This window comes from Cinclus cinclus, chromosome 9 (genome assembly GCF_963662255.1).
Source record: "Cinclus cinclus chromosome 9, bCinCin1.1, whole genome shotgun sequence".
NCBI classification, from domain to species: domain Eukaryota; kingdom Metazoa; phylum Chordata; class Aves; order Passeriformes; family Cinclidae; genus Cinclus; species Cinclus cinclus.
Genome location: NC_085054.1, coordinates 4,829,221 through 4,841,822, shown reverse-complemented (window position 1 = coordinate 4,841,822; position 12,602 = coordinate 4,829,221). Strand labels below are relative to the sequence as shown.

The 12,602-nt window shown below is 37.3% G+C and overlaps 1 protein-coding gene across 2 annotated transcripts in view; it reads left to right on the top strand.

Moving 5' to 3' along the window:
• NBEAL1 (neurobeachin like 1) overlaps positions 1 to 12,602 on the top strand; it is a 75,772-nt gene that overhangs the window by 39,649 nt on the left and 23,521 nt on the right. For both annotated transcript variants that reach the window (XM_062498521.1, XM_062498520.1), the window contains 16 exons: positions 114 to 203; positions 1,697 to 1,865; positions 2,902 to 3,035; positions 3,427 to 3,586; positions 3,684 to 3,786; positions 4,503 to 4,659; positions 5,146 to 5,304; positions 5,643 to 5,802; positions 6,068 to 6,156; positions 6,972 to 7,553; positions 8,102 to 8,277; positions 8,629 to 8,782; positions 10,227 to 10,355; positions 10,669 to 10,974; positions 11,085 to 11,234; positions 12,145 to 12,302. In XM_062498521.1, the coding sequence (XP_062354505.1) occupies positions 114 to 203; positions 1,697 to 1,865; positions 2,902 to 3,035; positions 3,427 to 3,586; positions 3,684 to 3,786; positions 4,503 to 4,659; positions 5,146 to 5,304; positions 5,643 to 5,802; positions 6,068 to 6,156; positions 6,972 to 7,553; positions 8,102 to 8,277; positions 8,629 to 8,782; positions 10,227 to 10,355; positions 10,669 to 10,974; positions 11,085 to 11,234; positions 12,145 to 12,302 (2,876 nt within the window). The remainder of the gene's footprint in view (positions 1 to 113; positions 204 to 1,696; positions 1,866 to 2,901; positions 3,036 to 3,426; positions 3,587 to 3,683; positions 3,787 to 4,502; positions 4,660 to 5,145; positions 5,305 to 5,642; positions 5,803 to 6,067; positions 6,157 to 6,971; positions 7,554 to 8,101; positions 8,278 to 8,628; positions 8,783 to 10,226; positions 10,356 to 10,668; positions 10,975 to 11,084; positions 11,235 to 12,144; positions 12,303 to 12,602) is intronic.

Below are 12,602 nucleotides of genomic sequence, written 5' to 3'. Positions count from 1 at the left end.
GGTTTCATACTGTTCAAATACTTTAATATCAACACATTGGCACAAAATCTTGTGTTCAAGCATCTGTAACTTGTTTTCTAGGTGATATCATGGCTTCTTTATTTGTTTAACAGGCCTGCAGAAACCCAATTTGCCTTGACCTGTCTGCAAATCTTTTACATGGAAGACTAACTGGAAACAAAGTAGTGAATTGGGACATCAAGGTAAATGGGCTGTGAAGAGGCGGAACCGGATGTAAAAATGACAGTGGTTGTGTGTGTTCATCTAACTTCTGGAATGCTGGAAGTTACTACCATAATGCAAATTATATTTAACAGATGCACCATGTTTTTATACTGAGAATTCATGGGCTAACACTGTAGCTGGAGTAGTAATTGCATTTGCATTACATTTACTGAGAACTTATGAGGGCCACTGCTTTTACTGTCACAGTACATGAAGATCTTTTGTAGTAGCTGACTATTCTTTATAATAATTTTGTATTCATGTTGAATGTGTATCCAAGAGCATTTTGTCATGGTTTTCTTGCTGTCATAAACTCTGAGTTAGATTAAGATTGGTAGGGTTTAATTAACACTTGTGGCTTGTCAGTAGAATACCATATTTTTTCGTCTTGAGGAAAATGTGTGAACAATAAAGTAGATCTGCCTTTTTTTTTTTTTTTTCAAGAACAGTGAACAGTTGACTGAAGTGGCAAACTAACTAATGAGGAAATATTGTTGGAGCTACACTCTACATATCCACTGTGCATAGCTCTACAATCACTTGCTGAATCTAATGTTAAGACAGTTCAGACACTCTTTAGTTAATTTTGCTGTGATATGAATAGTTCTAGAATACAATCTATGCTAATCTAGAATACCTCAGGTTGTCCTTTTATGCCCAGTAATGGGTACTTGTACTCCAGAGTGTTTGTCTCTAGACTAAGCTGGGGAAATGAGTGGGTATCTCTTGAGTAGCTTGCTAAGACCCTGATTTTAAATTGATTTGAAATGAATGTGAATCACTTCTAGAAATCTTGTGATTTGAGTATATTGTACCTTACCACAAGAAGCAATGTTTGAATAACAGAATCTGGAATCAGTTAAATTGGAGAAGTCCTCTGAGGTCATCAAGTCCAACCTGTGACCGAACATGATCTTGTTAACTAGACTGTGCCTCTAAGTGCCACATCCAGTCTGTTTTTAAAGACCTCCAGGGACTGTCTTGTGCTATCTCTGCTTGTGAGAAGGAGGGGGGGAAAAAAGGGGACTTAGAAGACTTTAAGGAGAGGCTTAGAATTGTTTTATGTATAGAGTTATTTTAAGAAAACAAAATAAAATTGTATTATTTTTTAACTGCCTGAGGTTGAAAGCTTGCAGGAAGATGATTAAAGCAGAGATGTGTATAATCGTGATCTTCTCTTACTGCTTGCTGCAAGTAACTTCAGAAGTCATAGAAATGTTTTTCCTGTTTTTCAAATATACTTAGCAGAAGATTCTTCCTAAGTTTTTGTATCCTTCAGTTTCCAGTGTTGATGGGAGGGAGGAGGAAGAAAATGTAAAAAATGTACTTTGCGAACAAGAGTGGACAGGATGGCCCATGTGTAACACATTCTGATTGGTTTGTGAGGACTCTGTGTGCTGAGTAAATTTTTGCTATAGTCAAAGGGATTTTATTTATGGTGATGTTTTTCCTGCCTTTTCTCTTGATTCAGGATATGATCAACTGTATTGGTGGAATAAATGTGCTGTTTCCATTGCTGGAGCAGATCAGCTTTCTTGGTGGACAGATGCCTGGGAAGTCTGAAGGAGAAACTCTGCCTCCAGAACTAGTAACTCCTGTAGAGGGTGATTGGGTGGTGTTTTCATCCCCAAAGGCATCAGGTGGGAAAGTGAAGCTGAAGTGAACTCATTTTTAAGCTTGGATTTACAAGTCCTTTTTTTTTTATGACAGAAAGCTGTTTATTATGTGCTGGATTTTCCAGAGCATCTATGTAAAGCTGAAAGGCTTTTTCTGTACCTAGATATCTGACATGGATACTGAGTACCAGGAATTCAGCACTATATAAAAAATAATATATTTCAAGCATAGATATGTTTAATAGCATTCTTTTTCTTTTCATGATTTACTCTTAACGGGTGCCAAGGTATGACATTGTTTTAATTCCTGTTCTGATTATTTTGAGAAATTATATTTGATGGAAAACCTAGTAATATCAACAGGAGAAGCTTTCCTACAGCTTGAGTGCTGGGTCACACAGCCACATGGGGACAGCAGCATCAGGATTGTGCTGTTTAGCCTTTAGCTAAGCTTTTCTTTTCTTAATAAAATATTCAAGCTCCTACCTCTTCCACACCTAGGCACATTTTGGATTAAAATAAAAAGGATCTGAAAGGATGCATTAAGAATAATTTTTTTAAAAAATTTTGCTGGTACTGAGAATTAACCTTGACCTTACAAAAACCAGTGAGAAATCACACCTTGCAAGGTAAAATGCTGTAGTTTTTTTTGTTTGTTTCAAAGATGAAATGGTGGAGTAAAGTTAAAAAAAAAAATCTTCTCTCTAATTTTTTTTGCATACTATGGCTAGAAAGTGTCAGTTTGAAACTACAGAGGGAAAATATCTTTTGCATCACATATGCTGCAGTTTGTAACAAAGAAGTTTATAACCTACAGCCATGGATGAAGCCACTGAAGTCAGGACTGGGATCACTTTGTTCTGGAGAGGCATGGAATGGCTATGATCCAGCACAGGAAAAAAAAAAATCTAAAGACAGGTTGCAGCTAAGGAACAAGAGTTGAGAAGTTCAGGAAATAGTGAGGAATATAAACACTTGATTTTACTTTTTCCCCTCTATTTTTATGCAGTGATCCAATGATAAACCCTAAGACATTTGCTACTGTTGTTCTGTTCTGCAGAAGCACGTCTGGAGAAGAACATAGTTGCAACTTTCATCTTGATGATAAAACACTTTATTCAGGGACATCAAGTTAATCAAGAAAATCTCATTCACTCCTATGGAGTTGCCACCCTAGGAGCCTTGTTACAGAAGGTGAGCAAACTTGAGAGACATCCTTTAGTAATGAATTTTGTGGGTAAGGTCCTGATTCTTTTGAAGCGTAGCCAGAATGTCAGGATCTTTAAAGGCCTCCTTAGTAAGTATTTTCTTTCTTGTGTTTCTGAAAGCAAAAAGGTGTGAGGTGTTGGTCTTTATCTGCAAAGTGAAATACAATGTTTCATTTTTTTTCATGTTCTGCTTCTTTTGATGTAGATACTGTCTTGTTCGGTTATTCAAGTGAGACTACTTTTCTGTTTATTGTATTGCTTTAATGGAGCAGACATTAAGAAGATAAGAAACTTCCATTTTGAAAAGTCAGATTTTATTAGGGCATTCAGTATTTTGGGTGCTAACACCTGTTACTAACCTGTTGTTATTTTGCAAGGTGCCAAGCATCTTAATGGACGTGAATGTCCTGATGGCTGTACAGTTGTTGATAGAACAAGTCTCAGTAGAAAAGAACATGCAGCTTTTGCAACAGATGTATCACCACTTACTTTTTGACTTCAGCATCTGGAACAGTGGTGACTTCCCCTTCAGAATTGGTGAGCTCTTGGCCTTGGGCAGCTGTGTGAAGAAGACACAGGACTCTTCACATGACAAATCTTTATCTTGGTTCTAAAAGAAAACTTTATGTTGTAGGACATATACAGTATCTTTCTACAATCATCAAAGACAGTAGAAGACTCTTCCGAAAGAAGTATGGTGTGCAGTTTCTTCTAGACACACTCAGGATTTATTATGGGTATGAGTTTTACTACTTCTGACTCCTCATTTATTGTATGTGGCTCTTGGGGTTTTTTGCCATCATTCCAATGAGAAAATTAATAAATAAAACCACAGGTTGCATTTTGGTGGTTGATTCAGTTTACCAAATTGCATTAATTTTTTTCTCCATTTGACTTACTACTTTTGCCTTGCTGTGAATTTTTATGCTAAGATTGCATGAAGTTCATCAGTGACACAAGGAGTGCTTGTAAAAGTAATTAAAGCTACAAAATTGTAGGACTTGTGTTCAACAATGCAAATTAAGCCGTAGATCATTACCATTACACAAAGTTTAGCATTTCAAGTTCTTTTAAATGCTTGTAGAATTCGAAGTAGGACTTCTTTAGATACTTAAAATTTTAACCTTCAGTGCTGATCTTTTATATCTACTTATGAATATAGTTATGTGCTTGAGGAAGATTGGCTAGAGACTTTGCTGTTTCCTGTGGGAAGTGGGAACCTGCAGTCCTGACCTATGTCCAGATCAGTACAAGTCTACATTTCAGTGCTTTTATAGACTTGCAAAGTCTGGTCTGCTTATTGCTGTTCAGTTGCTCGAGTTCAGTTGAAAAATTGAAAACTTATGCATGATGCCTGGATAGATGAAAAGCTACCAAACTGGCACCATCAAATTGTTATTAATGAGCCAAGAAGAACTTGCTTAGGTTGCCTTTCTGGTCTGTTGGCATACAGGTCTGGTTGCAAAGACAGTGATTTGGCTCCTGATGACCTTAGAACAATACGGACATCCCTGTATGGACTGATCAAATATTTCCTGAGCAAAGGTGGAACACATGAAGAAATTCAGAGCATTGTAGGATACATAGCTGCCACCAGTGATGAAGAGCAGGTATGCAACATGGCATAAATTAATAATTTAAACTGGACTTGTTTTGGTTTTGCATCTTGGCATTTAGAAATCTTGCCTTGCATACTTCAAAGAAGGGTGAGCAAAGAAAAAAATGACCACAAGCAAAATGTTAACTGATGCGTGGTTCTGTTTAGATGTAGGTAAGATTAGGATATGCCATTAGAAAAGTTATCTTAGTTTACAAAACCAAATGATTTGGCCTTCAGCTGACCAGGAGTTGTGATGATGTAGTTTCTGTTTTGTAGAATCAGCAGCACTTGAACTTGCTTTATGTCTCTGCTTAATTTGATAAGGCGTTCTATAGAGAGAAAAAATGTACTAAAGACGGTTTAAATCCAGTAATGCTGAACAACAAAATGTCTATTAACCAGCAAAGGTAAAACTCAAAAACCAAGAACATTTTCCTAAAACAAAGTATGAAATCTGAATCAACTGGGTATTAATTTGGTTGCCTTAATTTTGTAGCTCTGCGGAATTTTGGACGTTCTGTTCAGCCTACTTCATTCCAGTCCGACCCCAGACCAGCTTTTTTTATTGCTCTTTGAACCAGGGAATGCTGATATTCTTTATGCTCTGTTATTGCATCAAAGATACTCTGACAGGCTTAGAGAACTTGTGTTCAAGGTAATGAATTTAATTATATGTTCCTAAATTAATCAATTGAACGTAAATTTGTGTTTTTCATTGGTCTGGCAGAAGTGTATGTAATTACAAAGATACTAATCGTCCAAGTTTGCTTTTTTCTTTTCTCTAATGTTAGCTAGGTGGAATTGTCACAAAGGAATTAGTGTTACCTTAAAATAAAGTACTGGGATCCTTAAAAGAATAATCCACATTGTTTGAGCTAGTTTACCAAATAAACTTTAAAAACTGTCGACCAGCATGCTATATCATGCAGAAGTTTGAGAGATCTAGATGCTTTTTTGTGTTCAATTTGCATTTGTGTGTACTCTTCCTTACAGATCGTGGAAGAGATGCTGAAATGTACCAAAGTCTATGAACGGAGCAAGCACCGTATGAGACTCAGAGAAGTGGGGTACTCCGGGCTGGGACTCCTTCTGAATGAATCACCAGTTACTGTTTCTCTTATTAAAAACCTTCTTAACCAAGTTCTGTATGCAGGTAATTGGCAAGTGCTATTCTGACATTAGTTCACTTCTGCTGCTCAGAGGCAAGCATACCTGGTTTTTGTTGAGGAAAGCCTTCTATTCAGGAAAGCCTATTCAAAGTTCCCATTAATCTCAGCTAACATTTTCTAGTTCTCTGAAGTTTTACTTTTACTATCCCTGGATGCAGTCATAACTTCCAAGGCAATTTTAAAATATTTATCTGTTACATTCTTCTGTGTGATATTGTTTATGGTGGCTTTTTTCTTTCTTCCTTACAGATCCTGCTGTGAATTATAAAGATCTTCTAGCTGTGGTATATCTGGCTCATAGATCAGATATAAACATGAGAGTGATTATCTGTAGAAAGGTTAGTTGTCTCTTTAGAACTGGAATACTGTCCTTCAAGCCTATAAACTGTGCAGTGTGATAGCTAAATTATTTCTTTAAAACCAAGTGTTTTAAGCAATCTGTTGTTACTGTTTTCTTTAGCAAAGGTTTATTTTTAGAAATTAAACCCGTCACTTACTGTTGAATTTTGTGTACTCGAGTACTTTTAAAAGCCAAAACGAAAAGTGAGGCCTCTATCATGATTCTCAAATAGCTTGTATTTTTTACAGGTTTGAGATAGTAGACTCCTTGAATTACTGAGTTTTCTCAAAGCTTGTATCATTGGAATTAGTACTGAATCTGGCTGGAGACACCATATAGTCTATTAAGGTTTTCCAAAATGAAGAAGTGATATTATAATGTACACTATCAGTAAGCTATTAATACTGCAATTTTATTAATTTTATCTATTTAATAGTTCCTAATTAAATATATTTTCTATTTGAGAGTGTTTTTTAGACTGTGGGTGAATGAAATTATTTATTGAGGTAACTGGCTTTTGAAGGAATGCAGAAGAGTTGCTGAAATATGACAACTTAGCAATATGGTTTGATAGCTTCTCCCCTACTCCTGAGAATTTTTTACTTTTGTTTTTCTTTTTTTCTCAAATATATATTCTTACGAGGAAAAATTGCTTTGTGGCTGGATTGCTTATTAGCCGATTATGGCTCTTTATATAAGAATATATGAAAATTAAAGAACTTTTTAGATTGTAAAATGTTTAATTGAAAAGTCAGATGGATACAGTTACAAGCTAAAACTAATGTGTAGATATGGAATATCTTCTATCCTTAGATTTTGCACCTTTTGCATTCCCAATTGGATGCAGCACAACAGATTTCTCAGCAGCTGGGCTGGCAGGACACTTTGGTTAGACTGTTCCTGAAAGAAAACTCAGAGGTCCGGGTTGGCTTTAAGGAGAGCAGGACTGATTCCACCAGGGAAGAGGAAAAAAAACCTCCTAATGAAGAACTTCAGAAACATCAAGCTGATAAGACAGAGAGAGAGAAAGCTGGCAGCTTTGGATCAGTTAATGGTCTGTTTGATCAGTGGAGTTTAGAAGACAACAAATCCCTGGATGTCCCTGCCCATTTCTCTGTTATGCCACTGGAAGATGTATCCACAGCAAAGATGTCTTTTAGCTCGGAGGGCCGAGAAGAATTGTGGCACAGTAATCCTTCACATTTGAGTTTGGATTTGTCCAGTGTTGACTCTTATGAACTGGCTGACGTTGGGAATCAGATGACAGACAGCCTGCCTAGCACTCCCTCACCCACAGAGAGCACAAAGCCCTTCTCTGGGCAGCCTGACAAAGAGCTGGGTGTTACAAGTTATGTAGGCTTCACTGCTGAGCTTTCTCTCTTGGAAAACCAAGGAGTAAGTAACTATGTGACTGGTTTCTCCAGCTGTTGGAAATTTCTTTTTGTTCACTCAATCTCCCTAATGAATATTACTTTTTTTTGTCCCTCCTATCACCCAACAGAAAAGCAAACAATATGGCTCTTTTATAGTGAATAGGAGTACTTCCTTCTGTAACGTGTCTTCTTTTTTGATTGTCCAATTGAGATAGTTTTGGTTTAAAAAAACAAAAAACCAAAACCAAACTCCCCTCTGAACCGCAAGAAACCACTAAAAAAAACCCTTGCAAACTCTCTCCCCCTCTGTATTTAAACATCCCTTATTATCTGGAGGAGGCATGAAGCAGACTTGGTGTGGAAAAATCAAAGGTGGCTAAAGGCAGCTTGTTTTACATCATACGAGCCACAGTCTCTTATATTTGTGTTTTCATGAGCTTTTCAATTGGACTTCAGACTGCAGAGTTTCAAATTGTTGAAACATGAAAGCATGGGGGCTGTGATGAATAATAAATGGTTTGAAGGTTTTCTATACTTAGAAGAGCTTTAAATATTTCACTTCTTTTGTAGGGGAGTGATAATGAACTCCTGCAGTTACTTACAGACATCCTACTGTGTGTAATGTGGAAAGGTATTGAAAAATCTGATGATGAAGCTTGGGTTGAGAGAGGACAGGTGTTCTCTGCTCTCACCAAACTGGGGATGTCTAACGAGTTGCTGCGGCCTTCAGATGAGATAAAACTCAAGTGAGTGTACAGTTCATCCCTTTTGAGGATAAACAGAAGTGAGGGACACGAGTGAAGCTGGGAAGGGGTGGGTGTTTCCTGACAAGATGTACTTTTCTCTGCTATCTTTCACACACTGTCAGAAATACATTCCAGTGCCTATTTAGGAATGTCTTGTGGCCAGAAGGTTTTAAAACTATCACTGTTTTCATGAGTCTCTCAATCGCTTTTATCTCATTGGCTTAGCAAGAAGATGGCAGTTATGTAGCTGCAGACTAAGGGATTCAATTAAATACTTAATTGGATTTTTTTTAAAAGCCACTTACACTTAGAACATGTAATACTTACTTTGGGATCTTGTTTTCCATGCAGCTTGCTGGAGAAGATGTTAGAATGGTCAGTCACTGATAACAGAGATTCAAAAGCTCTCCCTACACATGCTGAAAATGCCTTCAAGCTCTTGCTAATTGTACAAGGTTTCCTGCAGGCAGAAGGACTAATTAATTCAAATTTATGGACAGAAAAGGTACAGTAACTACATAATGGAAGTACTGCATATGGGCTGAACTGGTAATCAGAAAATGGTTGATTTGGACACTGTCACCCTTTAGTCATGTTTTTAAACCACAGATACTACATAGTAAGGATTTGTAGTAGAATGGTAGCCCCCTCTTGAATAAAAATGTGAATATTTACCACAGGGATTATAGTAAATTTTGCAAATTAAATAGGCATGTAGCTTTTTACTGAGAATCCATGTTTCTTCAGACTGGAGAAATATTTAGAAAATGCAAAATCTAATGAAACGGCAGCAGTTGTAGCCTAAGCAGATTTTACACTGTTTATCAGCATTTTTGATTCTCTGAGCATCCTGAGTGAAAGACCAGCCAAAACTCTGCTTTTGGTTGCAAGTTGGGAAATGTCACTTCTGGGTTTTGACTTTTGATCCATATTGGAGTTTCAACATGTATAATTTATCTTGACACTTATGTAATCTCTGGTACTGGTCATGCTTCCTTCACAGTCTGAGTTGTCATTGCTTTTTCAGTTTTTCTAAGCAAAAGGAGAGAGAGATTATATGGAAACCATCATTATTTCACTGGAAATACTTTAAAAATATTTTTAAGGCTACTTTCTTTAAGAAAGAAGTGTAATGTCAGGAGTCTTTAACACAATAATTCCTATGCTGTTCTCCAAATGCCTGCTTACAAGTAAACAGGTTAAAACTTTAAACTGCTTTTAAAAAATTTCTTCTTGTTAAAAGCTTTGCTTTCTGTTGGGAAACCTGACTAGAAATGAGTGCTGAACTTTGAAGCTATGAGAGTTGTCTCTTGCCAGCTTTGAATTGAAAATAGCAGTACTTTCATAAATTATTTTCCACTGTGCCCAGGGAGAATTTAAAGCACTGTAGTATCCTAAATGGGATATTTCAGTCAGAATTCGAATAACTTGTTAGGGAATATATCAAAGTATATTAGTTTTAAACAAACACATCTGGATAGCAAAATGTGCCGTTTGCCTTGGGAATACCCACCTTTCACAAGGCTTGTATCATTTTTGCTGTCTAAATACTGACAGAAAGAAGTGCCTCCTGGAGTGGAGCCTTCTGAATTTTCTAAGGATATGGCATTTACTCGAGTGAACTTAGAGGAAAAACAGTAAGTTTATATGTACTATCTCTCTCTCCCTGTACATACACGCACACATATATATGCTTTGTTTAGGGGTGATACTTGACTTAACATAGTGGGCTAGGTAGATTTTTGTTGTCGGGAATTTCTTTAACTTATCAGTTTAACTGCAGTGTTCTGGGATGATTTTCTGGTTTTGGTTTAGTTATAAATGTGAACACAGCCTCTTCTTCAGGTCTTTGAAATTATTGTGTCTCCAGCTAGAGTAGTTACTGTTACTTTAACTTCAATTTATTTTATTTATTTTAATTTTATGCAAATTTTCTGTTTCTATAATAGCTCTTGGAAGAACTAGTGACTCTCATGGATAGCCTGTCAGTCTGGTACTCTGCTGGCCTAGAGGCAATTAGGCTTTCACAGGTGCAAGTCCAGCTGCTCCTTGGATTCATTGCACAGGACAACTTACAGGTTTGTTGCAAATTCTTGCAAGTGGTACTTGAGTTTTAAAGGCACATTTGATGTAACTGGTGTGGTTTTTGGGAGAGCTGCTCATGCCAGTGAGCAGACCTGTGGCAGTCCCTCATCCTTCTGTTGGGAAGATGTTTTATTGGTTCTTACCTTTTGCAGGTTTACTCTAGTCCTGTCAGCGTGCACCTCCAGAGCACAAGCAAGAGGTAGAGGGCTTCTGTTTGAGGATGGGAATATGCAGGCGGGAGTGGAAAGAAAAAAAAATGGGTGCTTGAGGAGGATCACATTCATTTTTTGCTGTTTGTTTTTATAGGTCTGTGCTATGGCAGCAGCCAAATTAAACACCCTCCTTCAGACCAAAGTAATTGAGAGCCAGCCTGAAGCATGCTACCTCCTGGGGAAGTTGGAAGGCATTTTGAGTAGGTCAATTGAAGAGAAGACAGAAACTTACTCATTTTTGATTCCCCTTGTTCGGACATTGGTATCCAAGATTTATGAACTTCTCTTTATGAGCCTGCACCTTCCTTCATTGCCTCCTACCAATGGCAGCCCATCTTTCTTTGAGGACTTTCAAGAATACTGCAGATCTGATGAGTGGCAAGTTTATATTGACAGATATGTAAGTAGTAAATTCTTTTTGTATCATTTCCTCCCTCTTTTCAGTCATGGAAGCGGAGGAACCCATTTAGAAATCATATGGTACTTTTTGTTTTGCTTTGGTGGAACCAGATTATTCCAAATATGAAGCAATATGAAGAGAATTCATTCAGACATGATAATGAGCAGATGGCACTTTATTGGAAAGACTGTTATGAAGCATTTATGGTGAACATGCACAAGCGGGACCGGGAAAGAGGAGAAAGTAAGCTTAAATTTCAGGTAAGGTTTTCAGTGAGTACAAGGTTCTCTTAAAAGTGCTCTCTGAAGAGTTGCCTTCTAAAAGATGGAGAAAATTATTTCCAGGATGATCCAGTTTGACTAATTGTAAACAGGTTAATTGTATTAAGATTTTATGGGCAGTGGGACTATATGCACTTTTAGGATATGCTTTCTAATTTTGCTCTATTAATAGTCTTATGTGCAAAGTTATTTCAGTAGACCTTCCTTTTTGTACAGCAAGGTAAAAATATGCTTAGCCATAAGCTACATCCTCTTTTACTCTGATTTGTGTTTTGAATTATTAAAACCGGTTTTCCATTATCAGCTGTTTGTTTGGGTTTTTTTCTTTAACCCTATTTCAATTCAATTCAAATATTTAAAACAGTGAACAGTTCTTATTTAATGTATGGAAAAACTGCTTCTAAACTGACCGGTCTATATAAGGTCCAGATTGAGTTTCAGCATGAGACCTATCAGATAATTGCAGGAAATTCCATAGTGAAGTTACATGTCTCTTTGCTTTCTTAATAACAAAACTTACAGGTCTATTTTATTCAAGTAGCTAAAGGAAAAATACAATGAGAGTCACATTCTAGAACACCAGAATTTAAGGAAAAATACGACCTATTATAGTAAGATTTCTAATACTGCCTGCTTTTCTAATGATGAAAATTTGCTTTCATGTGGATTCAGCATTGATAATGCTTTCTTCATATCTTTCAATCAAAGTCTGGCACTAATTCTTCTAGGTCTAAGCTTTTAAAAATTTCCCTCTGAAGTATTGCCTTAAAATTTCAGAATGTTTTATCACTAAACCTTTTCTGTTTCTTGTTTTATGGGAATTCACGGAAAACTGTTTTCCAAGGTCAGAGTTAATTCAGTGCTAGATCTGTTTGCAATGGTCTTTCAGGAGCACTTTGTGGAACCGTTCAGCAGGAAGGCTCGGCAGGAAAATCTGCGGTACAACAGCATGCTCAAACAGCTTAGCAGCCAACACACAGCCACACTGAGACAGTGGAGGGCAGCCCAGCTTTACTTGTTCTCTGAGCGTGGGCCTTGGGCTGAAAGGTGAGACTGGAGTTCCTAAGCTGGGTGTGATGCTTCAAGGGAATTTGCTCACATGACTGTTTCATGTGATTGAAACCGGGTCAGATTGACTGCAGTAGCCATGCTTGAGATGCACGGTCTCGAGCGACAGGAGAAGAGAAAGTGACCTCAAGTTGTGCCGGGGAAGGTTCTTATTAGAAATAATTTTGGGGTGATTGTGGTGGTGGTAGGTTGTCTGTTGGACTTGAAGATCTTCAAGTCTCTTCCAACCTTACGAATTCTCGTAAAATCAATACCATTTACAAAATAGACCGATGATCA